Source organism: Callorhinus ursinus, unplaced genomic scaffold (assembly GCF_003265705.2).
Source record: "Callorhinus ursinus isolate GAN/ISIS: 27379988/994484 unplaced genomic scaffold, GSC_fseal_2.0 scaffold77, whole genome shotgun sequence".
NCBI classification, from domain to species: Eukaryota; Metazoa; Chordata; class Mammalia; order Carnivora; family Otariidae; genus Callorhinus; species Callorhinus ursinus.
In genome coordinates this window covers 1,969,003-1,995,403 of record NW_027397139.1, presented here as the reverse complement: position 1 = coordinate 1,995,403, position 26,401 = coordinate 1,969,003, and the positions used below count along the sequence as shown (strand labels likewise).

The window sequence follows — 26,401 nt, the reverse complement described above, 5'->3', positions numbered from 1 at the left end:
AGAATCCAGGAGGACAGGCCAGGGTACTGGGAGATCCATTTCCGTTTCCTCCCTGGGCAAGCCTGAGAGGGGCACTCTGCCTCTGGGTGTGAGAGACAGGAGCCCTCAATACCCACCCCTCCCCAATTACTTATTACCAGACTCCCCATTTGTCGGCCCCACCTCTCCCTCCTCCTGCCCAAAGGTGTCCTAAGAAGAATCACAGACAGATCTTGCCCCCTGGGGACACTGAGCCATGTCTAGGGACGTCTGTGGTGATCACACTGGGGGTGCTCCTGGCATCGAGTGGGCGGGGGCTAGGGATGCCACTCAGTCCCCCACAGTGCCTGGGACAGCCCCCCGACAGAGAACAGTCTGGCCCTGAATGTCCGCAGTGCCTCGGTGGAGGAACCCAGCTCTGTGGTGCCTGTTGCATTATCTATCCCGTTTAGCAGTTGGGGAATTGAGAGCCAGAGAAGGAGCATGACTGGCCCAAAGTCACACAGTGTGCATAACATGACCAAGCTGGATTCAAGCCCCCCCCCTTCCTGTCTGCAGTCATGGCTGCTAACCCCAGGTTCCAGAAGGCTGTCTCTATACCCATCCCTTCTCTCCCCTGTCACCCCTGTGTCCCCCCCCTCCAACCACCCCATGGCCCCTTCGTGAATTTGCAGCCACATCAACGCAGTGGACCAGCCCACATTTTGGAACCTCTCGTAGCTTCCCCGATGTACCCCATTCCTGGATTCCCCCTCCTTCCGTGGACACACCTCCTCCTCTGCCCTACCCTTAAGTATGACCCCAACGACCTGGTCCTGGACCAGGGCATGAGCAACTGGGCTGGTGGAGGAGAGCGATAATTTCGTGATTTCTCCTGAACTTGTTCTTGTCCCTGCCACCGCCCCCAACTCCTGCCCATCCTCTAAGTTTCAGCTCAAATGCCCTCTCTTCCAGGAAGCCCTCCCAGACTCCCCAGTGTCAGGAGTCCTCTCTGAGCTCCTAGCTGGCCTGGCGTCCCCCATTACGGCCCTGATCACCCTGGTTCATCAATTCCCGGGTGTATATGTCTCCCCAGGGACCCCAGGGATAGCAGGGATATCTGTCTTGTCACCCCTGGGAGACAGTGCCCCGTGCAGCACCAGGCTCCCCATAGGACAAATGGACTCAATGACTGAAATTCACATGGCTCAGAGGGCCTGGCCTTGTGAGTCATTCATTCACTCAGCATTTATGCTGGGGTGCCTGGCCCTGCTGTGAAGGGGCCCCCAGTCTGAGAGAACACCCAGCGGACACAGACCCTACCAGCCCCTGGGAGGAGCTGGGTCCTCCCCGTGTTCTGGTGATTTTACTGACCACCTAGGGCGGCCTGTGCCCTCAGGATTTAGCATTAGATATGCACACGGGCGCAAGCACATCCGTGTTCAGTGCTTTGCGTGGCCGATCTCATTAGTCCTCCCGATAACCCTCTGCGTGCAGTAGCAACTGTTTATTTTGTTCAACATTTTCCAGGTGAGGAAAGTGAAGTCCGAAGCAGGTAAGCAAGTATCTTGGCCGGGTCGTACAGGTGTTAAGTGCGGAGGGCCTGGGGATAGGGCCCTGGATTCAGATTCAAGTTTGCCACCCTGCTGGGTCCCCCTGCTGCGTGAGTGCATGATGGCCCGGCAGAGTGGGAAGCTCTGGCTGCCGGGGACTCCGGCCCGGAGTCACCTGCGACCCGCGGCCAGCTCGGACGAGGCGGAGACGCTGCGGGCGGGTCCCTGGAGATCCAGCGGGCAGCCCGCGGGGGCAAGGGAGCCGGCCTCCTTGGCCGCATCCTCCTCCAGGCAGGAAGGTCGGGGAGTGCCCAGGCGGCACCTGGTCTCAGAGCCTAGCCCCTCCCCGACACGACCCCCACCGTGGGGGCGGGACCCCCAGGAGGGGGCGGGGCGCGCGGGCCGTGCGGCAGAGCTCCGCCGGACCCCCACCCCTCCGTCGAGTCCCCCCCCCCAAGTTCCTCCCTCCGGACCCCCCAGCCCCTCCCTCCAGCGCCCTGCATCCCCTCCCTCCGGCCCCCCGTAGCCCCTCCTTCCGGGCCCTCCCTCGGCCCCCCGGCCCCTCCCTCCGGACCCTCCCTCCAGCGCCCTCCAGCCCCTCCCGTCGGGCCCCCCTTCAGCCCCCCGCCCCTCCCTCCGGGTCCTCTTGGCCCCTCCCTCTAGACCCTCTCCAGCCCCTCCCTCCAGGCTCCCCCAGCTCCTCCCTCCAACCCCGCAGTCCCTCTCTCCGGAACCCTCCCAGCCCCTCCCTCCGGACCCTCCCTCCAGCGCCCTCCAGCCCCTCCTCCCGGCCCCCTCCAGCCCCTCCCTCTGGGTCCCCCAGCCCCTCCCTCCGGACCCCCTCCAGCCCCCTGCCACCCCCTCGGGGCTCCCCCAGCCCCTCCCTCCGGGTGCCCCCTGCCCCTCCCTCCGGACCTTCCCTCCAGCGCCCTCCAGCCCCTCCTCCCCGCCCCCTCCAGCCCCCTGTCCCACCCTCCGGGCTCCCCCAAGCCCTTCCCTCCGGGCCCCCTCCAGCCCCACCTTCCGTGTCCCCCCTGCCCCTCCCTCCGGGCCCCCTCCAGCCCCACCCTCCGGGTCCTCCAGCCCCTCCCTCCGGACCCCCGCCCAGGCCCCAGCCCCTCCCTCCGGGTCCCCTCCAGCCCCTCCCTCCGGACTCCCCAGCCCCTCCCTCCAACACCCCCAGTCCCTCCCTCGGGCCCCCCCAGCCCCTCCCAAACCCCCTTCCGGCCCGGTCGCCTCCCGGAGCACCTAGCCCGGCACCCGGCGCCCTGGCCGCCATGAAGCAGCTGTGCGTGTGCGCCGCCGCCTCCTCCGCGGTAGGGCCAGGGGAGGGGGCGCGGGAGCGGGCGGGGCTCGGGCCCTTACTCTCCCCTCCCCACTCCGCCCCTCCCCGCCCCTGGCCGCTCCCGGCCTGGACCCCCGCCCCAGACCCGGGGAGGACCCGGAGTGAGGGGGTTGCGGGGGAAGGGGGCAGAGGTTGGGGGTGGGTGGGACATTTGGGGAGACATGGGGACGTTCTGGGAGGCAGTTTTGAGAACAGATGGGAACACTGGAAAATTTAGAGGACATATGGAGGGACAGTTTTGGGGAACAGTTTTGGGTGGGTTCGTTTGAGGGGACAATTTGGACTATATTTTGAGGGATCATTTTGGGGAAAATATATTGACATTTGGAGAACAATTTCAGAAAACATTCAAGGGAATTTTTTGGAAGGACATTTTTAGGACAGATGTTGGGGTCATTTAGGGGGATGATTTTGGAGAAACTTAAGGAATTTGAGGATGACATTTTGGAATGCATTACATGCTAAGTAAGTTTTTGGGGAACAGATCTTGGAACATTTGGGGGACAATTGTGGCATTTTGGGGTCAGTTTAAGAAGGATGAATGACAGAGGACAGTTCTGAAGGACATTTAAAGGGACCCTTTTAGGGGCTCTTCTGGGAAGATTTTGGAGGTGGGGGTGATGTTGGAAAGGGGGTTTTCACTAAAAGACCGGCTGGGTGCTGATCTGGGGGAAATTTAAAAGGATGATGCCGGTAGTGGGTGTAGGATGGACCTGGGGGCAGATGCTGGGGGATGCAGACTGGGGGGATGCTGTCTCAGACCCCTTCCCCAGGACTACCTCCCCCTGCAGCTGCGGCTCAGCCCCACTGACCTTGGCTCCTGCCCGCCCTGCGGCCCCTGCCCCATCCCGAAGCCGGCAGCCAGAGGCAGGCGCCAGGCAAGTGCCCAGGGGCAGGTGGTGAAGCCTGGGAGCTCCGGCCAGGGGGAGCGGGGAGGGGGCAGTGATCGCTTGGCCCCACGACCCTCTGGGTGTGCCCCGCAGAGCCAGGAGTGGGGCAAAAGTGATGAGCGTCTGCTGCAGGCTGTGGAGAGCAATGACGTAGCGCGGGTGGCCGCCCTCATCACCCGGAAGGGGCTGGTGCCCACGAAGCTGGACCCCGAGGGCAAGTCCGCGTGAGTGCCCATGCCCTGGGGGGTGTGAGGGACGAGGCACAGCCATCCTGCAGCTGATCCCCGATCTCTGACCTCCAGATTCCACCTGGCTGCCATGAGGGGTGCAACCAGCTGCCTAGAGGTGATGCTGGCTCACGGTGCCAACGTCATGAGCACAGATGGGGCAGGTACCGCCTGCCGGGCCCTGGGGGAGGGATGAGGAACTCAGACCAGGTGCCCAGCCTGAGGGTCCAGTGGGGCCCTGCTCCCCTGGCTTCAGTGACCTGGTGAAAAAGGGGGAGAGTTCCTTTCAGTGCTCCCAGGAAGGCACAGGGACGTGTCGGGCTGCAGTGCCCAAGGAAAAAGACTCTAGCTGGCACCAATCAGGGTCAGTCGACAGCTTGTGGTCGGGGAGTGGCCAGGACTCAGGTAGTGGTTAAGTCCGAGGAAGTAGCTGGAACAGAGGAGTACCTGAGCTTGAGAAGTATCTGGAGACAGGAGACTAGCAAGTAGAGGTTAGGGGGTAGTATCTCAGGTATGTTGAATAGCTGGAGCTCTGGGAGTAGCTGGGACAAAAGGAGAATCTGGGTGTATGGCTTGACTAGGGCCCTGAGATAGACTGCACCGCCAGAGAGGATAGCTGGAGCTCAGGAGGTAACTAGGCGTGGGGCATAGCCATGTCTGAAGCTTTGGGGCAACATAGGAGACATAGCCGGGATGTGTGGAGCCTCTGAGGGTCTCTGGAGTATCAAAGATGACAGGGAAAGAGCCTGTGGAATAGCAAGGGTTTACAGACTGGCGGGAACATATAGGGCAGCTGGATTCTCAGGGGCAGTGGCATTGAGCATATAGAGTAGCTGGGGACGTGGGGAGTCGCCGGGGCAGGAGGGCTTGAGGAATGCACGGGAGTGGAGTGTAGGCTGGGATGCAGACTAGCTGGAGCTTGGAGAGTCTCTGGCCACGGAGTAGCATGGTTTGGAGAAGTACCTGGGGGTCGGGAACTTACTGGACGCGGGGAAGCTCATTACAAATAGTTGACACAGGTTTGGAGAATGGCCAGAAGCTCCTTGAGTGTGTGGAGCCCAAGCAGACACTCCCTGCCTTTCAGGTTACAATGCCCTCCACCTGGCCGCCAAGTATGGGCACCCACAGTGCTTGAAGCAACTGCTACAGGTCATTTACTTTCTTGTATCAGCTCCTCCCTCAACCCTAGATGCTACCTTCCTCTGGCCCCTACCTCCCTCCCAAGTTCTAGAAATCCCCAAGCCCCTAGATACTCCCCGAATCCTAGATATGTCTTAACCTCTTTTACTGCTGAGCCCCAGCTACTCCCTGGCCAACCAGCTACTCCCTGAGTGTCCCGATACTTCCAGTACCAGACTATCTCCTGAGCCCCAGCTTCTCCCCAAACCCTAGGTAGTTCTTAGCCACCATCACTCTCAGAGCCCCCACCCAGCCCCCAAACCCTCAGCTTCTCCCAAGCTCCCAGCAATTTCCACTTTCTCACCAGTTTTCATAAAAGCCAAGTCACTTGGGGGCCTGTGAGGAGAAGGGGGAGAGAAGAGCTAAGGCTAGGAGTCTGAACTCTGGCACAGCCTAAGAAGGGGCAGTTCCTAGAGAACCTCCAGTGACCCGCACCCCTCCCCCACAGGCGTCCTGCGTGGTGGATATTGTGGACAGCAGTGGGTGGACGGCCCTGCATCATGCAGGTGGGTGCAGCCCAGCCTCGCCCCGCCCACCATGACCCAGCGGGTGCTAGGCTGGGGATTCTTCTACCCGGGGCCCTGGGGACCTACCATGAACCTTCCGCTTCCTTCCTTCTCCTTCCTCACCGAGTACCTGCTGTGTGCCAGGCCCTGGGGCTCAGCATTAATATTCAGCAACCCTTTGAGCCACAGACAGTCACCCCACGGGACAGGAAGGGTGATTGAGGCTCGCCCACAAGAAAGTAGGGAAGACCCAGGCTGTCTCACTCCAAAGCACAGCCTGATGTTTGCCAGGCCTGGGTGACACTGGGTGTGTCATGGGTGACTGCATGATGGCAGTCTTGGGGGGTGTGTGTGACCAGAGTACAATCTCCTTTGACCAAATCCTAGGGGATCTCAGGAAGACCAAAGGTCCAGGCATCCTTAGAAATCATTAAATCCAAACTCCTTCATGAGGGAGGGGAAAGGACCCACCTGCCAGAACCAGATGTCAGCCCAGCATCTGTCCACCATGCCTGTGAGATTGGGGAATGACTTTCACTAATGACTCAAGAAACGTCTGACCTTTTGGGAACACGGAACACATTTGTGTTTGCTTTGGGGTTTTAATCACTGGTTAGAACTTCCCTGCAGTTGGAGTATGCTGCCACCTAGTGGTAGTGATGCCTTTGGTCGCACTGGAAGCGCACTAGGTTTTTTCATGCAGTAAATATTTAAGTTCCTGCTCTGTGTGTCAGTCAGGCTCTGTTCTAAGCGTGGGGACTACAGCAGAAAACAAAATGCCATACCCCCTCAGGCACACAGCAGGTCATCAGATAGAGCTTGTTGACTTTTCCAGTGACCCCCTAGCATGAAACCCTTCCTCCTTTCTTTACGGCTCTGGACATGCACACTGTCTCCCACTTCCTTGACCTTACCATGCTCTTCCCCCACTTCACAGCCCTTGCCTACTAAGAAAACTCTACCCTCCCCCTTTCACCTTCAAAACTCAGAACTCAGACCCAACCCCGAGAAGCCCACCCAGTCTCCGCTGACCGTCTGATCCCTCCAGCAAACATTAACACTCTCTGTATGAGGTTTGGTGCATGGCAGGTACAGAATGCCAGTTAAATCAAAGAGAGGAAATACATAAACATTAGTCAAAAGGTCCACCTTAAGAGGGAACCATGAGGGCGCCTGAGTGGCTCAGTTGGTTAAGCGACTGCCTTCGGCTCAGGTCATGATCCTGGAGTCCCGGGATCGAGTCCCACATCGGGCTCCCTGCTCAGCGGGGAGTCTGCGTCTCCCTCTGACCCTCCCCCCTCTCATGCTCTCTATGTCATTCTCTCTCTTAAATAAAATAAATAAAATCTTTTTAAAAAAAAAAAAGAGGGAACCATGATGGAATGTGGAAAGAGCTTGGGACAGCAGGTTAGCAGACCTAATCATAGCTCGGTCTCTGACCCTACTGGCTGACCATGGACCTGGCTGGACCTCAGTTTCCCCATCTGTAACATAGGAGTCATACCTTCGCCATTGTCCTCCCAGGGAAGGTGGGAACTTCTCATGAAATAAGGAGTAAGAATCACGTTCGGCAGAAAGCCCCCAGAAAATATCTAAACCTTGCCTACATACCCTCCCTCTTTTTCCAGCGGCCGGTGGCTGCCTCTCCTGCTCAGAAATGCTTTGCTCCTTCAAGGCACGTCTGAATCCCCGAGATCGGGTGAGCCTCTGGGATCTTTTTGGGAAGATGCTGTATTTGAGGTACACCGTCACCAAGTGGCAGCATCCCAGGCACCCTTTAAAAAGTGTGAAAAGGTCTGGAGTGAAGTTCAGGGGCACTCATATAGGCTTCCCTACCTCCCAAGATCAGCCGCTCACCTTTTGTCTTATCTTTCCCCTAATTCCCACCAGTCAGGTACAACGCCCCTTCTCATAGCGGCTCAGATGTGTCACACAGATTTGTGCCGCCTTCTCCTGCAGCAGGGGGCAGCTGCAAATGACCAGGACCTCCAGGGCAGGTGAGTAGCTCCCCTCCCAGTTAGTCCGTTGTATGCCGTGTGACCTTGGGCAAGTCTCTTAACGTCTGTGGGTGGGGGAATCTAGCTGACCCTCCCCCCCACCCACCCAGCCTGGGTGTGGAGGAGGGCTTGGAGGTGTGAGAATGCCCTCGCTTCCTCAGTAGCCCCCTCTCCTGGTAGGACAGCCCTGATGCTGGCCTGTGAGGGGGCCAGCCCCGAAACAGTGGAGGTGCTGCTGCAGGGTGGGGCCCAACCAGGCATCACCGACGCACTGGGCCAGGATGCTGCTCACTACGGAGCCCTAGCAGGAGACAAACTCATCCTGCACCTCTTGCAGGAGGCAGCCCAGCGCCCTTCACCACCCAGTGGTATGCAAGCCTCGCCTATGCAATTTCAGGCCCCCCCATCTCCTTCCAAGCAGTTTCTTGTCACCCCTTTCCCTACTGTAGATAGTTTCAAGGTATCTCTATTGGCTGCATTACGGGAGGTTTCGTGTGTCCCCTGATGCTACTCAGAACAGTTTCAAGGAGCCCCAGAGCTTTCAGATTAATCTAGGGATCCACTCTGCTTTCCTGAGCCATCCTTATCCTTGGGTCTTTGCCTTTCCTAAGAATTGGCACCCCTACTTGCACCGTCCTGGAGGTGCCACGGTCCTCCCCTTCTGAGAGTTCCAAGGGCCCTTCTATTAGCATCTGCAAAAGTAGCTGAGTCCTACTTTCAAAATCCTGATTCTCGGGGAATTGGGAGCCCCCCCCAGCCATAAGTCCCCTCGCTAGTGTCCTCTTAGGGCTGGGAATGGAGCCCCTAAAACAGAGTGCCTGACCCTGCTTCCCTCTCTTCCCTGCCCTCCTAGAGGATGACTCAGGCGAGGCATCATCTCAGGTACGGATCTCTAAGCAGTGAATGAGTCCCCTCCCCCTGCACGCACCGCCTCCCCCACCCACCCTTGCCCCAAGCTTTATGGGAAAAGGAGGAGACGGACTTCTGTCCCAGGGTTATGACCTAGGAAGACCTGTTTGGGATGAATGCCACCTTCAGGGTATGCTGCCACCAAAGCGACAGCAACACCCACAGCATAAGTCTCAGAACTGGGTGAGAACACTGCGGGGATGGGGCCAAATCATGGGGCCGGGGTGGGGCGGTGGAGGGAACTGAGTTTGGTGAGGGCTGGTGTAGGTCAGGGAAGAAGGCAGGTCTGGCCCCTTTCTCTCTCCCGGCCCTACAGCATCTCAGCTCCACAGGGAAGGGGAACTTGTCGACAATCTGGTCTAGTACCACGTACCAAGGCACAAAGAGGGACAGAGAGTGAAGCATAAGACCTGGAACTCTCAGGAAGTGTGGCCTCTTCTGTGCTGGGATCAGTGAGGACCAGGGAGAGCCAGGGACTTGCTCAGGGTCACACAGGAAGTGAGGGCCAATTTGGGGCTGATGACAGTGGGCCTGGGCTGGCATATTTGGGTGGGAGGCTGCCATATCCCCCATGTGCCCCTGTCACCCCTTCCCTCAGAACTCTGTGTCCAGCCATGAAAAGCGAGGGGCTCCCAAGAAGCGGAAAGCACCTCAGCCCCCTGCCAGCATCCCCGTGCCGGTGAGAGATGCCCCGGCCAGGCCATGGCGGGGAGGAACAGGGGCAGGCAGGAGGGGAGGAAGCTCTGGCTCAGGTATGGGAGGGGACAGCCCGTGGGCCTCATGTGAAGGTGGTGGGTCCCTGGGGCGGAGGAAACAGGATGATCAAGATGCCTACGAGGAGATCGTGCGGCTGCGACAGGAGAGGGGCCGCCTGCTGCAGAAGATCCGGGGCCTGGAGCAGCACCAGGAACAGAGGAAGCAGGAGGTGAGGGGCCACAGAGATACGGGCCTAGGGCTAAGCCTGGGGTGGGGTGCAGTTCTGCAGTTCTTACCTCTCCTAGCTCCCGCCTCCGTCTCTTTACCCACACTTACTCCGCTCCAGCCACACGGGCCTCTTTGCTGTTCCCCCAGTGTTCCAGGCCTGGTCCTGCCCCAGGGCCTTTGCATGTGCTGTGCCCTCTGCTTGGAACACTCTTCCCCAGATGCTTCTGTGGCTCCCTCCCTCTTTTCCTTTAGGTCTTTGCTCAGAAACCACTTGCCAAAGACACCTCCCTTGCCTACCTTATTTAAAATTGTCACAGCTCCCACTCACTTCCTAGTTCCCTTTATTTTTATTCATGCTATTGGGCATGCCATGTATTTTATTCACGTTCACCCATTTGACTCTAAGCCCACGAGGATAGGCATGGTTGACCATGACTGGCTCACAGGATTCACTTGATGTTTATTGGAAGAACGGGTATTAGAGTGAGCGAGTGAATGAGTGGTCCCAAAACAGGGTCTGACACTCAATAAATCCTTAGTGATGAGTCAGGGGGCAGAGGAAGGTGCTGGGTGCGCAGTAGGCGCACAACCACTGGCTGTGGTGGGGATGGGGGGCTACCACGGAGGTGGGGTGGGAACGACCCCCAACCCAGATTCAAGCCCTGTCCCCCCCCTTCTTCCCACCAGCTGCCAGAGGCAGAGGCCAGCTCCCTCCACAGCCTGGAGAGACAGGTAAGTGGCAGGTGCGGAGAGAGCCAGCCCCTCAGCCACCCGTGTTTCCTCCCCAAGGCTGGCCAAGCCCCCCTGCTGCCGCCCCCCTTCCAGGTGCAAGAGCTGCAGCAGCTGCTGGCTGAGAAGCAGGAGGAGAAGGAGAGCCTGGGACGGGAGGTGGAGAGTCTGCAGAGCCGGCTGTCCCTGCTAGAGGTGGGCGGGGGCGGGGCCTCTCGCGCTGTGGTTATGGGGCAGCCACACCAGTATAGGTACAGACTCTCACGGGGACATACGCAGTCAAACCTACAAACGCACCATCACAGACAACAGACAACACACCCACACATGTACGTGCGCAGAGTGGACACTTCTCCAGACACGGAGCCGGGACACGCAGAGATGAACAGCCGCGCTCACACACGTGGTCTTGCACATTAAACCGGTGACTGCAGCAAGCATCCGTGATGAACGCTTACTCCCACATGCACACCAGAAATACTGGCGCCTACACAACACACGCTCCTCCATCCCACACAGACGACACACCCACAAACCCAGGTACACGCACAAATATTTCCCCCAATACGTGATTACACAAACATCCGCGTGCACCTGTCCTCATGCACACAGACCCACCCATATCCACAAGCACAAAGCAATCACACACACAACAGACTAAAACACAAGCACAAAATCACACACAGTCACAGGAACTCACACGGGGGGGCGGGGGGCCACGCGACACCCCCGTGCTCACCACAGACCCATGAACCCTGAGCTGTCCATACTCACATGCGCGGTGGCTGGGCTGTTCCCTGCCCTTCCCGGGGAGCCCAGCGTAGCCCCATGGCACACAGCTGGCACTCAGCAAACGCTGTGGCCCAGACACGGCCGGTCCGATGCTCCTGGGGAGCGATGAGGACACGTGAATTCCCCTGTCCTCTCTAGATTCTTGGGGGCGGGTTTGGGGCTGGGAAGGGGGTACTACTGGTGCCGGACCCTGTCCGCCCCCCCAGAATGAGCGGGAGAACACCAGCTATGATGTGGCCACTCTGCAGGATGAGGAGGGCGAACTGTCTGACTTTCCAGGTGAGCCCCCACCCCCGTCCTCCCTCCATGCACCCCTGTCCACCTTGACCCTGGGGCCCCTGGAAATGGAGCCTCGACCCACAGGCATGGAGAGAGTTTGAAGCTGGGAGGGAGGTCGGCCCCCACCCATTATCCATTCCACCTGCTTGCCTTGGGGGCTCTGACCCCCTGCTCCAGACCCCTAGTTCCCATCCCCTGTGGCCCAGGACACGCGGGGCTGACTCTGTGCGCCCACCAGGGGCCGAGGCTCTGCTCTCCAAACGGCTAAGCCCCTCAGCCCAGGAGCTCTTGGCCTCACTGCAGGAGCAGGTGGCTGCACTCACCAGACAAAACCAGGAGCTGATGGAGAAGGTCCAGGTGGGGAAACTGAGGCCCTGGAGGGTGGGATGGGGACAGATCTGAGGACCTGAGGGGTTGTTCCCCGGCGGGGGTCGGGGTGGGTACACGCTGAGTCTGTGGGCAGGGAAGGTGGCAGTGCCACTCTGAGCCCCCATGGCCACAAGCTCCTGCCAGCTCCCCACTACCTCCCAGATCCTGGAGAGCTTCGAGAACGACGAGATGGAGGTGAACGGCTCGGCCGAGGTCGTCCCTCTGGCCCTCTACGACTGTCTTCGGGCTGAGTTCGACCAGCTCCGCAGGCAGCATGCCGAGGCTCTGCGGGCACTGGAGCGGCAGGAAACATGGGGCGCCCCTGGGGAGGGCAGGGCCACGGGAGGCAAGACCACCAGGAATGGGCCAATGGAAATGGAGCTGGACGGCGCCACGGCTCTGGGATCCAAAGTGAACGGAGCTGAGACCACAGACGAAGGGGCGACAGGCGTGGAATCTGTGGAAGCAGCTTCTGTGGGGGCTGAGGCCACAGAGGCAAAATCCACGGGGGCCGAGGCCACAGAAACAAAACCCATGGACACCGAAGCCACAGAAACAAAACCCATGCGGGCCAAGGCCACAGAACCCGAGGCTCTGGAAGAGGGAGGAAATCCAGAGGCAAAGGCCACGGGGGGCGAGGCCACAGAACCGGAGGCTCTGGAAGAGGGAGGAAATCCAGAAGCAAAGGCCAGGGGAGCCGAGGCCACAAAGCCGAAAGCAGAGGAACGGGAAATGAGGGCCAGCAGAGCAGGCGGCGTGGAGGCCGAGCCTGCAGGCGCAGAGACCACGCATGTGGAGGCCACAGCGGTGGGGGCCGCAGTCCCGAAGGCCTCCCCGGGCCCGGTCCTCCACCCTGGTGCTGCAGAGGCTTCCGAACAGCTGCAGGCAGAGCTGGAGACCCGGATTCGCGGCTTGGAGGAGGCACTCTGGCAGCGGGAGCGGGAGGCGGCCGCCGAGCTGGAGGCGGCCCACGGCAAGTGCCAGGCCGTAGAGGCGGAGGCCGGCCTGCTCCGGGAGCGGGTGCGCCAGGCTGAGGGCGGCGAAGCTGCTGGGGGCAGTGACGTGGTCCAGCTGCGGGCCGCCCTGGAGCAGGCCCGGGAGGACCTCGGAGTGCGGGACGCCCGCCTCCGGCAGCTGGAGGCGGCCTCAGCCTGGCTGGACGAGGCCCGGGCTGGCCGGCTGCTGGCCGAGGAGGAGGCCCGGGGCCTGCGGGCAGAGCTGGAGCGGCGGGAGGAGGTGCGGCTGGAGCAGAGCCGGGAGCTGCAGGTGCTGCGGGAGCAGCTGGCCACGGCCACCGCCGCCGGGGAGCGGCAGCAGGCTGTGGCCGCTGAGCTGGGCCGAGCACGGGATGCAGCTGAGGCCCGAGCGGCTGAGCTGGCCGCCGCCTGCGAGGAGGCTCGGCAGGGCCTGGCCGAGCTGCGCGAGGCTTCCGAGGCCCTGCGTCAGTCGGCGGTGCCGGCCTCCGAGCACCGCCGGCTGCAGGAGGAGGCCCTTGAGTTGCGGGGCCGGGCGGCCAGCCTGGAGCGGGAGGTGGTGGCCACGGGCAAGGAGGCCGCCCGGCTGCGGGCCGAGCTGGAGCGGGAGCGTGTGGGGGGCGTGGCCAGCCTGGAGCACGAGCGCATCGTGGGCGCCTTGCAGGCTGACGTGGCCCGGCTGGAGGGGCAGCTGGAGGAGCTGGGGCGACGGCATGAGAAGACCAGCGCCGAGGTCTTCCAGGTGAGCGTGGCCAGGCCAGGCCCCCGCCCAGCGCAGCCCAGTCCCAGCCCAGCCAGCAGCAGCTTGGCGGCCTGACCCGTCCTGTAGACACCTGACCCTGTTTGCATTTCTGGGTGGGTGGCTGACCCCGAAACCGTTCTGAGCTCTTGGACATCTCAACTTGTGTTATCTTTTCTTAAAAACCTTTGGCTATTTTGACCCCATCAACTTACTTTTTCTTTTCCTTTTTTTTTTTTTTTTTTTAAGACTTTATTTATTTGAGGGGCGCCTGGGTGGCTCAGTTGGTTAAGCATCTGCCTTCCGCTCAGGTCATGATCCCAGGGTCCTGGGATCGAGTTCTGCATCGGGCTCCCTGCTCAGCGGAGAGCCTGCTTCTTCCTCTCTCTCTGCTTGTGCTCTCTCTCTGTCATATAAATAAATAAAATCTTAAAAAAAAAAAGACTTTATTTGAGAGAGAGAGAGAGGGAGAGAGAGCACAAGCACGGGGAGGGACAGAGGGAGAAGCAGGCTCCCCACTGAGCAGGGAACCTGATGTTTTTTTACTATGACATCCATTTTCTCTGCTGGCCTGAAATCTCCCTGTGGTTCTTCTAGTTGGCTGTTTAGAGCTTGTCATTTTGTCTTTGGATCATTTTTGATGTTTCAGCCCCAAAGTAGAAGGACGTTATTTATGCCCAGAGATTTTTAATCTAATATTTTGAACCCAGTAGATTTTGATGCTGAGTTGTTGGTTTAAGGCCAGGGAATATATGTATAATTTTGTCCCTCATGGTGGACATTTGATTCCGTCTCTGCTCTTAAAAAACAAACAAAAATCTCCACAAAAACTGGCGGGTGTTATAACAAAATATGTGAATAAGAAGCCACATTCATCAGTTGTTGTTGGGAAAGCATTTTTCTCTCCGTGCCTCTGTTTACTCACCCCTGGGACAGAGATAATAATACTTCTGAATCCTCAGGTGAAAATTGAATGTTTTAATCTCTGTAAATGATTTAGGGCAGTCATAGTATAAGAGATCAGTAAGTGGCAGCCAGAATTAACTGATTTTAAAAGAGCATTTTCTTGGAAGAATAATGATTCTGTTCTAAGCACATGCCCTGTATTTGTCCATTTCCTCCTCACAATTACTCTGCGAAGTGGGGGCTGCTGTTACCCTGATCTTCCATATGAGGAAACAGACACAGAGAGGTTGAGTCAGTTGTCTGAGGTCACACAGCTAACAGGTCACGAGTGTAAGGATGGGTCAGAATGTTTGTGGTGTCCGGGAAGAACCCAGCACTCCCTGAGTCAAACTCCTCGATATCAGAATGGGCTTGAATGTCCTTGGGCCCGAATGGAAGGGTCAGGAGACTCTGGGGTCCTCATGTCCCCGGGGTCACGCATGGGCTTGGGCTGCAGGTCCAGAGGGAGGCGTTGTTCATGAAGAGTGAGCGGCACGCGGCCGAGGCCAAACTGGCCACAGCAGAACAGCAGCTGTGGGGGCTACGGACCGAGGCCGAGCGGGCACGCCAGGCCCAGAGCCGCGCCCAGGAGGCCCTGGACATGGCCAAGGAGAAGGACAGGAAGGTGCGTCCCCTTTCCCTGTGCTCCCCTGGGGGTTCCCACCCAACAGAGGTTGGGGGAAATCCAAGAATGTCCCAGATGAACGAGTCTTGGGAGATCAGCCCATTTTCTAGATGGGAGACCGAGGTACAGAGGAGGAAGGGGACAACTCAGACACGGGGGCTACTGTTCTAACTGTGAATTATAACCACAGTTAACATTTATTGAGCACTTACTGCATGCCAGGCCCCGAGCTATGTATTTGACATGGACTAACACATGTAATCCTCACATCAAGTTCCTGTAAGATCGGTGCTCCTACTGTCCCCATTTGAAGAAGCAAGGCACAGGGAGGGGATGCCACTTGCCTGAGGTCGCACAGCCACGCAGAGGTTCAGCCAGCGTTTGGGCCCAGCTTCCCAAGTTCTGGTCTTCAGTAACGATGATGGTTGACAGCAGGCCATAGCTACCGAGTTGGGTGGTTTTCACACACTATCACTTTTAATTTCCCTCTAACCCCAAAAGCCAGAAGGCATTCTTATTTCTGTTTTCTAGATGAGCAAAGCTGAGGCTCTGGGAGGCCAGGGTGACATGTCCGGGTGACTCGTCAGGGCGCTCGCTCATTGGACAGGCACGTGACTCCCAGAGCCCCAGGTGCATCAGCATAGAGTCCCCCAGCTCTAGCTCACTGTGTGACCTTGAACAAGTCAGTTGACCTTTCTGAGCCTGTTACCACCTTCTGCAAAATGAACATAAAGTTGTGGTTGAGATTACGGTTTATTTGTTGCAGGATCTCTCCCCCTTGGCACCTAGTGACACTGGGGTCAGGTCATTCTCTGTGGGGGGGGGGTGTCCCAGGCACTGTGGGGGGCTGAGCAGCATCCCTGGCCCCACCCCCTCCATGCCAGGAGCACCCCCAATGTGCCAACCACAGACATCCCCACACATGGCCTGGGGTTCCCTGGGGGCAGAGATTGAGAACCTCTGATCTGTAGTATAATAATAAAGCTTAGCATTTATTGAGTGCCTGCTGTTTGCCAGGCACAGTGTAGATTTAACCTCCGTTCAGAATCACAGTAACCTGCCAAGGTGAGAACCGTGATTCTCCTTCCTTTACAGATAAGGAAACTGAGGCTCAGAGGGGTTAAGTCGTCTTCCCAAGATCTCCTGCAAGAAAGACATAGGGAGGGACCCAAGCCCAGGGCTGCCTGACCCAGCCCCACCAGGCCAGGCTGCTCTGGGCCTCCCGTTCTGTCAGCCTCCCCTTTCCAGAGTCCGCAAGAGGGGCTGTGACAGGATCGGCAAACTTCTGGAAAGAGCCAGAGTCCATGTTTTCGGCTCTGACGTGTCGGTGAATGGGCCTGGCAGCGCATCAATGAAATTTTATGTACGAGCTCGGAATTTGATTTAATTTTCCTATGTCATGAAATATCATTTTTCTTTCAACATTTCCCCCCCAACCATTTACAAATGTGAGAGCCATTCTTAGCTCGCAGGCCAGACTCCCGCGGGCCAGAGTTTGCTAGCCTCTAGGATGTGACCTTCCCTCACCAGCCTCTTCTCTAGGTGCTAGGGAGGTCCAATGTCCTGGGCTCCAGGCTCAGGGTGACTGTAGGTGACCCCCTAACCCCCCGCCTAGATCACAGAGCTCTCCAAGGAAGTCTTCAGTCTTAAGGAGGCCCTGAAGGACCAGCCAGCGGCCCCAGGCACCCCTGAGGTGGAGGCCCTCCAAGGCCAGGTCAAGGCCTTGCAGGAGCAGCTGAAGGTGAGGACATGGGGCAGGGGGAGGAAAGCAGTTCAGGATTTTTTTTTTTTTTTAAGATTTTATTTATTTATTTGACAGAGAGACAGTGAGAGAGGGAACACAAGCAGGGGGAGTGGGAGAGGGAGAAGCAGGCTTCCCGCTGAGCACAGAGCCCGATGTGGGGCTCGATCCCAGGACTCTGGGATCATGACCTGAGCCAAAGGCAGCCTCTTAACTGACTGAGCCACCCAGGTGCCCCAGCAGTTCAGGATTTTAGCAGCTGTCACACTGGGGCAGGGGCTCTGGGTGTAAAGGGGGCTTTGGGGCGTGTTGGGGGGGGGACCTGCTTTTCTAAGCACCCCTCCCCCATACTCACAGCAGGCTGCCAGGAACCACAGTGCAGTGGTGGCCTTGTATAGGAGCCACCTCCTGTATGCCATTCAGGTGAGTCCCGCCTGGCCACCAACACTCCGGCCCATTCTCCCATCTGTACAGGAGGAGAGATTCATGGCCTCCAGGGGTGGGGTGGGAGGGAACCGGGAAGCCAGAGCAGGAGTGCCCAGGCTCTCTCTCTCTCTCTCTCTCTGCTTCCCCCCATCCCAGGGTCAGATGGATGAAGATGTGCAGCGGATCCTGAGCCAGATCCTACAGATGCAAAGACTCCAAGCTCAGGGCCGCTGAGCACCACAGCACTGACCCTCTGCCCGCCAGGCTCACGCGTGGGGGCGTCCAGGCTCACGCGCTGACCTTCTAAGCTCGGACACCAGCCTGGGCCTTCTCTACTGTACTTAGCTGCGTCCACTGCCCCACTGGTCCCCACATGCACTGGCCGGTGTCATCCCCAGCCCTGACTGTGCCCCCGCCCCAACCGGAGAATCTGTGAGCCCCCTCTCCCATGTCTGGTCCTGTCGGTCCTGTAACCGGGCAGCACCCCGGACCCTGGGAATAAAAGCTCTCAGAGCAGAGGATGAATGTGTATGGCCTGATCGCTGGGCCCCCGCGGCAGGGAGGAGAGGGGTGGCCTAGAGCAGGGACTGGCAGGTGAGGCACTCACCTCCTGCACCAATGACTCAGACCCCGGAATGAGTACTGTGTTCGTGCGGTGTTGTAAAAAGTCAGAAGTCCACGATGAACAAACCGTCCAAATGTTAAGTGAAGACAGCATCCAAGTCGGCGTGTGCCCTGAGTCACCTTCCTCACCCTAAATCCAGCCCCGCTGGGAGACTCCCACCCCCAGCCTCCCTGCCCTTGGGCAAGTCCCCTGAAATCCCCCGGGGCTTCTTGGCTCTTTCCAGCTGAGGTGGGGGAGGTGGGAATATGGCCTGTCTCCGGGGTTTCCTTGAGTGTCCGGGGCCGGCACGGCGTCTGTAGGGGCTCAGCCCGTCCCTTGGCGTCCTTATGGCTCAGAGAAGGTCCCGCAGGAGGGGCTGCCCTCCCGGGGCCCCGCGTGTCTGTGTCTCCGTGGCCTGGAGCGTGGAGGGCTGGCCAGGGTGGATCCCCACCCCTGCAGTCGGTCGGTGAGTAAAGGGGTGATTTCTGTGTCCTGCCTGGGTCTCTCTTCACCCCGTGTCTCCCCGTCTCCAGGTTCCTCTTCTGTTTCTGCCGCTGGCTCACGGGCTCCCATCTCTGTCCCTGTCCCCTTCTCTCTGTGTCTCTGTGTCTTTGCCCGCACTGGCCTTCCTGTTCTCCCTGTCCCCTTCCCCTTCCTGGGGCTTCCCCCCCCACCCCCCGTGCTCGTCCTCCCTGCAGCGGAAGGAAGGACTTGCAGTCAGGCTGTTGTGGGAAAGGCCACGGGGGCTCCACTTCTCTCTTTTGAGACCTCCTCTCCCGTCCCCTTGCCCAGGGCCTCCAGAACCTCGCGCCCAACCCAGCTGTGACAGGTGAAGGGACCGGGGCTCCTCCACCGTCCCCGCACAACTCTCTGCTGGCTCCTCAAACTGCCCAGGGAGTCAGACCCAGGGAAGGGAAAAGGGGGGCTTTGACCGGGGGCTGTGCGGCCCCCTCGGGTGGGACCCAAGGCCCCTGCCTCCCCAAGGTGCTCCCGGCCCCAGCTCCTGACGGCAGAGCCTGTGGACTCATGGCCTCAAGACTTCTCCTGGTGCTCGCCCTCTGGGTGGGCTGCTCACCCTGCAGCGGGAGAAAAGGTATGTGGGACCCGCCGGGGGGCCTGGGGGGCAAGAGCAGAAGGACACTACCCGGGGCCTGGAGTTGAACTGTCTACCATGGAATATTCTGGGCTGTGGGGTGGGAGCTCACACACCTACTAGAGAACCCACAGGTGGGAGGGGGTTACCATCCCATTGCACAGGTGGGGAAATGGAGATACAGAGGACCAGTCCCACGGCAAAGCGACACCGGGAAGTGGCAGCCACAGCATGGACAGGGGGAGGGGGAAGGAGGGAGGGAGACATTTTAATTGCATGCATTCATTCCATGCACTTCTAAACAAAGCTGCTAGGAAGAGGGGCTACACTGAGACAGTTCCCTCCCACTGGGGCTCCCCACCACTCAGGTCCCCCTGTGTGGCTCCCTAACCCTCAGTTTCCCCATCTGGAAAATGGGTTAATACTCCCTGCCTTCGCAGGTTGTAGTGGAGGCGAGAGATGATGCGGCTGCATTTTTTTTTTTTTTTTAAGATTTTATTTATTTTTTGGGCGCCTGGGTGGCTCAGTTGGTTAAGCAACTGCCTTCGGCTCAGGTCATGATCCTGGAGTCCCTGGATCGAGTCCCGCATCGGGCTCCCTCCTCGGCAGGGAGTCTGCTTCTCCCTCTGACCCTCCCCCCTCTCATGTGCGCGCGCGCTCTCTCTCTCTCTCTCTCTCTCTCATTCTGTCTCAAATAAATAAAATCTTTAAAAAAAGATTTTATTTATTTTTTGACAGAGAGACACACAGAGAGAGGGAACACAAGCAGGGGGAGTGGGAGAGGGAGAAGCAGGCTTCCTGCAGAGCAGGGAGCCCGATGCGGGGCTCCATCCCAGGACCCTGGGATCCTGACCTGAGCTGAAGGCAGCCGCTGAGCTGAAGGCAGCCGCTTAACCACTGAGCCACCCAGGCGCCCCTGTAGCTGCCTTTCATTTACATATTCATTTGCTGCACAAACCTTTATTAGGCACCTACTGTGTGCCTGGTGCCTCCGGCTGGCAGGGAGGCTGAGGCTGGGCACATGTAGGGCTCTGACAATCCCGGGGCGGGTTGGAAGCTCACACGTCGTCCTCTCCCTCCGGGGCCCCAGCAGCCCCCACCCAGCCCAGGGTGCGGTGCCGGGCCTCTAGGTACCCAATTGCCGTGGATTGCTCCTGGACCCTGCTGCCCACTGCACACTCCGCCAAGCCCACGTCCTTCATTGCCTCGTACAGGTCAGAGTGCCCAGGAGGGCGTCCTGGGGTTTCACACTGGGGCCAGGACAGCTGGAGGCCTAGTGAGTACCCGAAACCCCCGGGATTCCAAAGCAGCATGGGCCAATAGAGATATACTTCCTAAAACACAGCCTGCGAGTCACATGTGGAGTTCAAACCCTTCTAGAAGCCACATTTAAAAAGGAAAGAGAAATGACGTGACTTTTAATATTTTGCTTCAGTATCATCTCAGTATTCCAAATATTTATTTAATAGGATCGAGTATCACTTAACATGCTTATGTGCAATTTATATATGTAAATTCATAATAGAAATTAGTATTATTTAGTGGGATTAAAGCAGGATCATGTCAACATGTAATCAACATGTTAAAAGTTAATGAGGTATTTTACATTCTCTTTATACTAAACCTGAAACTCCATGTGCATTTTACACACAGAGCACCTTTCAACTCACGTGCTAAATGTTCACAGGGAATTCTTAGTCTCTGATTAGACTTTATAAAATCTGTAGGTAGGAATGTAGAGTCACCCACCTGGGTCGTCCTGCACAACTTTGTCAAGTTTTCTGACCACCGGGAAATTGACATTGAGGGCAGATAAAATAAATTGGAAAGCCGCCCTCGCTTGCACCAGCCACATTTCGAACAGCGGACGCCACTCATGGCCAGTGACTACTGCATCCGACGGGGCGGTCGGAGCACGTGGAATGTTCTGGAAGGCTGTATGTGCAGCGCTGAGCTTGTCCCTAGAGTCTGAAACCTTGGGGTCTCAGAACTCAGGACAATCAGAATCTTCTTATTTCAGAATCTGTGAGTCTGTAGACCTCGGAATGTTGGAATTCTAAGGCTGGAATGCTGACATTCCAGAAACTTGTAGAATCTGGACCCCAGCGTCTCCCTGTAGGGTGTTCCCCCTGGCCCTGGGTCCACACAGGCTCCGTGATGTTGGGGTGAACGGCTACCTCCGGGTCCCACGGCCAACAGCAGGATCCCAGCCTGTGGTCCTTGAGTAACCCCGCTTCCCCATCCCGCGGGAAGTGCTGAGGCCCTCACGCTGCCCCTGCGTGTCCAGGCTCGGTGTGGCTGCCCATGGGGAGAGCAGACCCTGCCTCCAGCTGACCCCTGAGGCCACCAGCTGCACCATCCCAGACGTCCAGCTGTTCTCCATGGTGCCTTATATACTCAACGTCACAGCGGTCCAGCCCTGGGGCAGCAGCAGCAGCTTCGTGCCCTTTGTTCCCGAGCATATCAGTGAGTGCGGGTGGCAGCGCGGGGCCGTGGGGGGTAGGGAGGGCCGCCAGCTTGCTTGCCCCTCCCCGCTCTCACCACCCACTTCCTGTCATCCATCCGGGGTCCTGTCGGCTCCACGTTTGCATTTCTTCAAGAAGCCGCCCACTTCTCCCCACACCGAGCCCCCACCCGGCCCAGCCTCCATGTTCGCTTGGACCGGCTCAATCCCCTCCACCCTGGTCCCCAGTCCTGCCCTCAGCCCCACGATCTGCCCTCCCCACGGTGGCCACCAGAGGGCGCCTGTGAGCACCCGAGTCAGGTCCCACCCTCCCCTGTTGTCAGGCCTTCCGAGCTCCCACCTGCCTGAAGTAAAAGCCCAAGCCTTCCCCAAGGCCCCCAAAGTTCTGCACGACCTGCCCCATCCCCTCCGTGCCCTCCCCTCCTCCCTCTGTCCTCCTCACTCACTCACTCTTCTCCAGCCACACACGCCTCCTCTGTGCCTCCAGCCCACCAAGCAGGTCCTTGCCCCAGGACATTTGCACAGGCTGTGCCCTCTGCCTGGAAACCTCTTCCCCCAGATCTCCACAGAGTTCACTCCCTCACCTCCCTCACATCTACTCAGATGTCATCTCCTCAGTGAGCCCTCCCATGAGCACATTATTAAAGACTGCAAACCCTTCTTTGTTGCTGGTGATTATTAAGAAAGTCTCGTAGTTCAAGAGTCAAACATACGTTATCATATAAGCCAGCAATTCCAGTTCTAGGTGTATACCCCAGAGAAATGAAATTATATGTACTCAGAAACTTGTAAAGTTCACGGCAATGTTATCCATAATAGACAAAAAGCAGAAACAACACAAGGGTCTGTCAACAGATGAATGGATACACAAAACAGGCTCCGTTCATATTATGGAACATTACTCAGTCATGAACAGGAGCGAGGCACCCACACATGCTGCCCCGGGGACAGACCCCGAGCCCTCGATGCTCAGGGAGGGAACCAGACACAGAAGGACACACAGGGTGTGAGTCCACGTGGGTGACACGTCCAGAACAGGCTGATCCACAGACGGGAAGTGCATTAGTGGTTGCAAGGGGCTGGGGATGGTGAGTGACTGCTGATGGGGACGGGGTATCTTTTTGGGGGTAATGGAATGTTTTAGAGTTAAATAGCTCTCGATCTTTTTTCCCTACTCTTGATGCCCCATGGATTTGCTTCTTGTTTCTTGTCTTTTGCCCGGATGGACTGAGCTCCAAGAGCACAAGGGTTGGGTCTATATTGGTCACTGCTGTGTCCCCAGTGTCCAGGATGCCGCTGGACATTCACTAGACACTCAATAAATACTTGTTGGTTGATTGGATGAAGGAGTGAGCCTACCAGCAGCCCCTGACCTCGCCTCCTGCTTGTCCGTCAGTCAAACCAGACCCTCCCGAAGGCGTCCGCCTGAGCCCCCTCCCTGGACAGCGGCTGTGGGTGCAGTGGGAACCCCCCCGGTCCTGGCCCTTCCCAGAGATCTTCTCACTCAAGTACTGGATCCGATACAAGCATCACAGATCCGCCCGCTTCCGCCAGGTGAGGAGGAAGGGAGGAGAGGGGAGACAGCACGTGCCATTCACAGCGGCCAGAAGGCGGAAACCGCCCAAATGTCTGTCAACAGATGAATAGAAAAACACATGTATCCACCCACGGGTGGGCAGGTCACCCAGCGGGAACAGGGGTGAGGCGCAGACACGCGCTGCCCCGGGGACAGACCCTGGGCCCGCCACACTCGGGGAGGGAACCAGACACAGAAGGCCACACGGGTGTGTTCATCACGATTCCATTTATGGGAAACATCCAGAACAGGCACATCCCCAGACAGGAAGGCGGTTCTGGCTGCCAGGGGCTGGGGAGAGGGAGCGGAGAGAGATGGCCGATGGGGACATGGCTTCCTCTTGGGGTGATGGGCTGTTCTGGAACTAGAAGGAGGTGATGGTTTACAACACTGGGAATATACTCAAGGCCCCAGATTGTTCTCTTTAATTGGTTAATTTTATGTCATGTGAATTTCACCTTGATTGAAAAATACGTTGTTTAAAATTTTTACAAAGTAAAAGATAAGTAAGGCAAGGGTATTGCCGAGCATCTGTGGTCAGTTGTGTATTAGCCTCAGATGCCAGACCCAGGAGCTGCATGCTTGCAGGATATAGGCTTCTGCGACCCTGTCGCATGGGACTTTCTGGGACCACGGAAATGTTCTACATGTGCACTGACTAAAATTGTACCACGAACCTCATGTAGCTACTGAGCAGCGGCGATGTGGCAAGTAGTCAAGGAACTGGCTTTGACATTTTATTTAGTGTGCATTCGTTTTCTTTTAAATATTTTTGCAATTTATTTTCATTTATATACATATAAATAAATTTTTATTTTATTTTTTAAGATTTTGTTTTTAAGTAATCTCTGCGTGCAACATGGGGCTTGAACTCACAACCCCAAGATCAAGAGTCACACTCTCCCAGCACCGTCGGTTAAGCATCTGACTCTCGGTTTCAGCTCAGGTCGTGATCTCAGGGCCATGATATCGAGCGCCCTATCAGGCTCTGTGCTCAGCACAGAGTCTGCTTAAGATTCTCTCTCCCTCTGCCTCTCTTCCACCCCCCTGCCCTCCTACAAGCTCTCTCTCTAAAATAAATAAATATTTTTAAAAAGAAAAAGAAAAAAAGGGAGTCGCAGACTCTACCAGCTGAGCCAGCCCAGTGCCTCTATTTTTTTGGAAATTTTTTAGTGGTCAGAATGAAGGTGATTTTTTTTTTAAGATTTGTTTATTTATTAGAGAGAGAGAGAGAGAGAGAGAGTTGGGGGAGGGGCAGAAGGAGAGGGAGAATCTCCAGCAGACTTTGGCTTTGTAGGGCTCCATCTCACCACCCTGAGATCATGACCTGAGCTGAAACCAAGGGTCGGACCCTTAAATGACTGAGCCACCCAGGCGCCCCTATTTTTGCAATTTTTAGATTGAGACAGAACTCACGTACCATAAAATTCATAAAAACTGCACAAGGCAAAAAGTCCTTGAGCATATTCGCAAAGTTACGCGATCATTAATCTAAAGTAAAATGTAAACCGCCACATCCACCTGCCATCAGGATGACCCAGGACCCAGCGGGGAGGCGGACAGTCAGATCTGGGGCCAGGAAGTTGGTTGGAAGGTGCAGGGGGGGGCAGATATTGGTCTGTCGTTCTGTTCTGAGGATGAGGGGGACCCGGCAGGGGGACAGAGCCGCATCTAGGAGGGAGAGTGGGAGTGGCGGGAGAGAGACGGGGAAAGGCAGAGCCGAAGTGGGTGTCTCCCTTGTGCCCTTGGGTTTTAGTCTATAGAGGTGCCTGAGAGCAGACCCAGAGAGGTCAGTGCCATTGCAAGAAGAATTGATTACATTTCCCCAGAGAAGGGGACATGCCACACCACGCAGGCCCACACGGGCAACATCAGGACGGGAGGCAGAAACAGGAGTCCAAAACAGGAGTCCGGGGAGAAAACCTCTGTGGGGGCTTTGGTGGGAAGGCAAGGCAGGGCTGGGTGAACCGCTCAGCTGGGGGCTGGTGAGTGTGAAGACTTCTGGCCGCCTCTGGGCTGCACCTGGCCCCGGGAGGCTGTGGGGCAGGGGGACGGCTGGCTTGTGTGGGAGCTGGAGGGAGTGGGCTGTGGGTCTGATGGGCTGGTGTGTATACGAGAGCCATGCTCCTGGCTGGTAGGCCATCTCTAAGAATCCGCTGACCCCGGGAGGGGCAGTCTCTCCCTGGTCAGCAAGATGTGGCTGACAGCAGAAAGAGAGGATGCCGAAAACTTAAAAACAAGGGTAATACCGCGGGGCCAGGAGGGAGGGAGGCATTGAGGCTGATCACAGAGGCTGTGGCTGGGGCCTGGAGGAGGAGTGGGGTGTTGGGGTTGGGGGTCTGTGTGGTCCACAAGAGTGTCCGGAAATGGGCGGCTCGGGGGGCCAAGGATCAGGAAGGACCAACAATGTGGAGGGGGCCTCAGGGGCATACTTGTTAGGACGGAACAGGGGAACCGAAGCTCCGTCATGCGGTTCCGTGCCCCACGGCCCCTCCCAGGCCTCCTTGTCCCCACTGACCTCACCCCTCTTTTCTGCTCTCAGGTGGGGCCTATTGAAGCCACATCCTTCACCCTCAGGGCTGTGAGGCCCCAAGCCAGGTACTGCATCCAGGTGGCTGCTCAGGACCTCACCGACTATGGGGAAGCAAGTGACTGGAGTCCCCCTGCTGCTGCCTCCAAGCCCATGGGCAAATAGTGGGGCTTCCCAGCCCCCCCCCGCCCAGAAGAGGGGCTGGGTCCTTGACATCCGCCCCCCACTGCCACCCACTCAAGGACGGATGGGACCCATCTGGCTTGGGTTCGCTGCTGCTGAGTTGCTGCGCAACATTGGACAAGTGACTTTGCCTTTCTTTCTTTTTTTTTTTTTTAAAGATTTTATTTATTTATTTGACAGAGAGAGAGATAGTGAGAGCAGGAACACAAGCGGGGGGGAGTGGGAGAGGGAGAAGCAGGCCTCCCGCCGAGCAGGGAGCCCGATGCGGGGCTCGATCCCAGGACCCTGGGACCATGACCTGAGCCGAAGGCAGACGCTCAACGACTGGGCCACCCAGGCGCCCGTGACTTTGCCTTTCTGAGCCTGTTTGTCAATCTGTGAAATGGGGATGCACTTCTCCCTTAGGCCACAGTACGGAGCTCTGGGAACTGTGAACTTCTGATGTGTTCTATTGTTTAACTAAAAAAAGATTGTTGCTGGAATCAGGATTCCTCCTCCTTTCATTTTTTAAAAAGATTTTATTTATTTGAGAGAGTGAGAACAAGCTGGGGGGTTGCAGAGGGAGAAGCAGGCTCCCCGCTGAGCAGGGAGCCCGATGCGGGGCTCGATCCCAGGACCTTGGGATCATGACCTGAGCAGAAGGCAGACGCTTGAAGACTGAGCCGCGCAGGCGCCCCTCCTCCTCCTTTCAGTAGACCCAGATGAGACCCAGAGAGGAGAGGGTGAAGCGGGACACCCACAGCGAATCCCCACTCCCATGGATCCCTGGGGTCAGGGCTGGACCAGAGGAGGAGCCTGGGGCTGGGGAGAGGGCTCTGCCTGGGACGGGGTGAGGGGTGAAATC

The 26,401-nt window shown here is 57.7% G+C and overlaps 2 protein-coding genes across 10 annotated transcripts; both read left to right on the top strand.

The window, feature by feature from the left end:
• The first annotated feature begins 2,743 nt into the window (after window positions 1-2,743).
• On the top strand, window positions 2,744-17,625 carry ANKRD24 (ankyrin repeat domain 24). 7 transcript variants are annotated; one of them, XM_025861342.1, is made up of 21 exons: window positions 2,747-2,827; window positions 3,648-3,734; window positions 3,840-3,970; window positions 4,049-4,137; window positions 5,058-5,122; window positions 5,601-5,658; window positions 7,287-7,357; window positions 7,549-7,655; window positions 7,836-8,023; window positions 8,509-8,537; window positions 9,163-9,243; window positions 9,382-9,489; window positions 10,176-10,220; window positions 10,314-10,412; window positions 11,216-11,288; window positions 11,527-11,645; window positions 11,820-13,373; window positions 14,773-14,940; window positions 16,556-16,681; window positions 17,039-17,104; window positions 17,264-17,625. In XM_025861342.1, exons 1-21 carry the CDS (start codon window positions 2,789-2,791, stop codon window positions 17,339-17,341), a joined length of 3,381 nt encoding a protein of 1,126 aa, XP_025717127.1. In that variant the 5' UTR covers window positions 2,747-2,788; the 3' UTR covers window positions 17,342-17,625. The 7 variants fall into 7 exon arrangements, 6 of the variants coding, with proteins under 6 accessions (XP_025717130.1, XP_025717127.1, XP_025717126.1 ...); XM_025861345.2 differs by lacking the exon at window positions 3,648-3,734 and having other exon boundaries at window positions 2,744-2,827; XM_025861341.1 differs by lacking the exon at window positions 2,747-2,827 and having other exon boundaries at window positions 3,025-3,734; window positions 11,258-11,288.
• Window positions 17,626-17,772: 147 nt separating this feature from the next.
• Window positions 17,773-26,039, top strand: EBI3 (Epstein-Barr virus induced 3). Of its 3 annotated transcripts, none has more exons than XM_025861349.2 (6): window positions 17,773-18,177; window positions 18,504-18,804; window positions 19,898-20,018; window positions 21,092-21,270; window positions 22,665-22,822; window positions 25,387-26,039. In XM_025861349.2, exons 2-6 carry the CDS (start codon window positions 18,738-18,740, stop codon window positions 25,537-25,539), a joined length of 678 nt encoding a protein of 225 aa, XP_025717134.1. In that variant the 5' UTR covers window positions 17,773-18,177; window positions 18,504-18,737; the 3' UTR covers window positions 25,540-26,039. The 3 variants fall into 3 exon arrangements, with proteins under 3 accessions (XP_025717134.1, XP_025717133.1, XP_073743273.1); XM_025861348.2 differs by having other exon boundaries at window positions 19,895-20,018; XM_073887172.1 differs by having other exon boundaries at window positions 19,895-20,018; window positions 22,616-22,822; window positions 25,387-25,539.
• Window positions 26,040-26,401: the final 362 nt, after the last annotated feature.

Bases quoted from the DNA above. Each gene is read 5' to 3' on its own strand.
- ANKRD24 (XM_025861339.1), top strand. From the start codon at position 3,564: ATGGACCTGGGGGCAGATGCTGGGGGATGCAGACTGGGGGGATGCTGT. The intron at 11,646-11,819 runs GTGGGGAAACTG...ACTACCTCCCAG, and splicing joins AGCTGATGGAGAAGGTCCAG to ATCCTGGAGAGCTTCGAGAA. The intron at 14,941-16,555 runs GTGCGTCCCCTT...CCCCCCGCCTAG, and splicing joins CCAAGGAGAAGGACAGGAAG to ATCACAGAGCTCTCCAAGGA.
- EBI3 (XM_025861348.2), top strand. From the start codon at position 18,738: ATGGCCTCAAGACTTCTCCTGGTGCTCGCCCTCTGGGTGGGCTGCTCA. The intron at 20,019-21,091 runs GTCAGAGTGCCC...CTGCGTGTCCAG, and splicing joins TCCTTCATTGCCTCGTACAG to GCTCGGTGTGGCTGCCCATG. The intron at 22,823-25,386 runs GTGAGGAGGAAG...TTCTGCTCTCAG, and splicing joins GATCCGCCCGCTTCCGCCAG to GTGGGGCCTATTGAAGCCAC.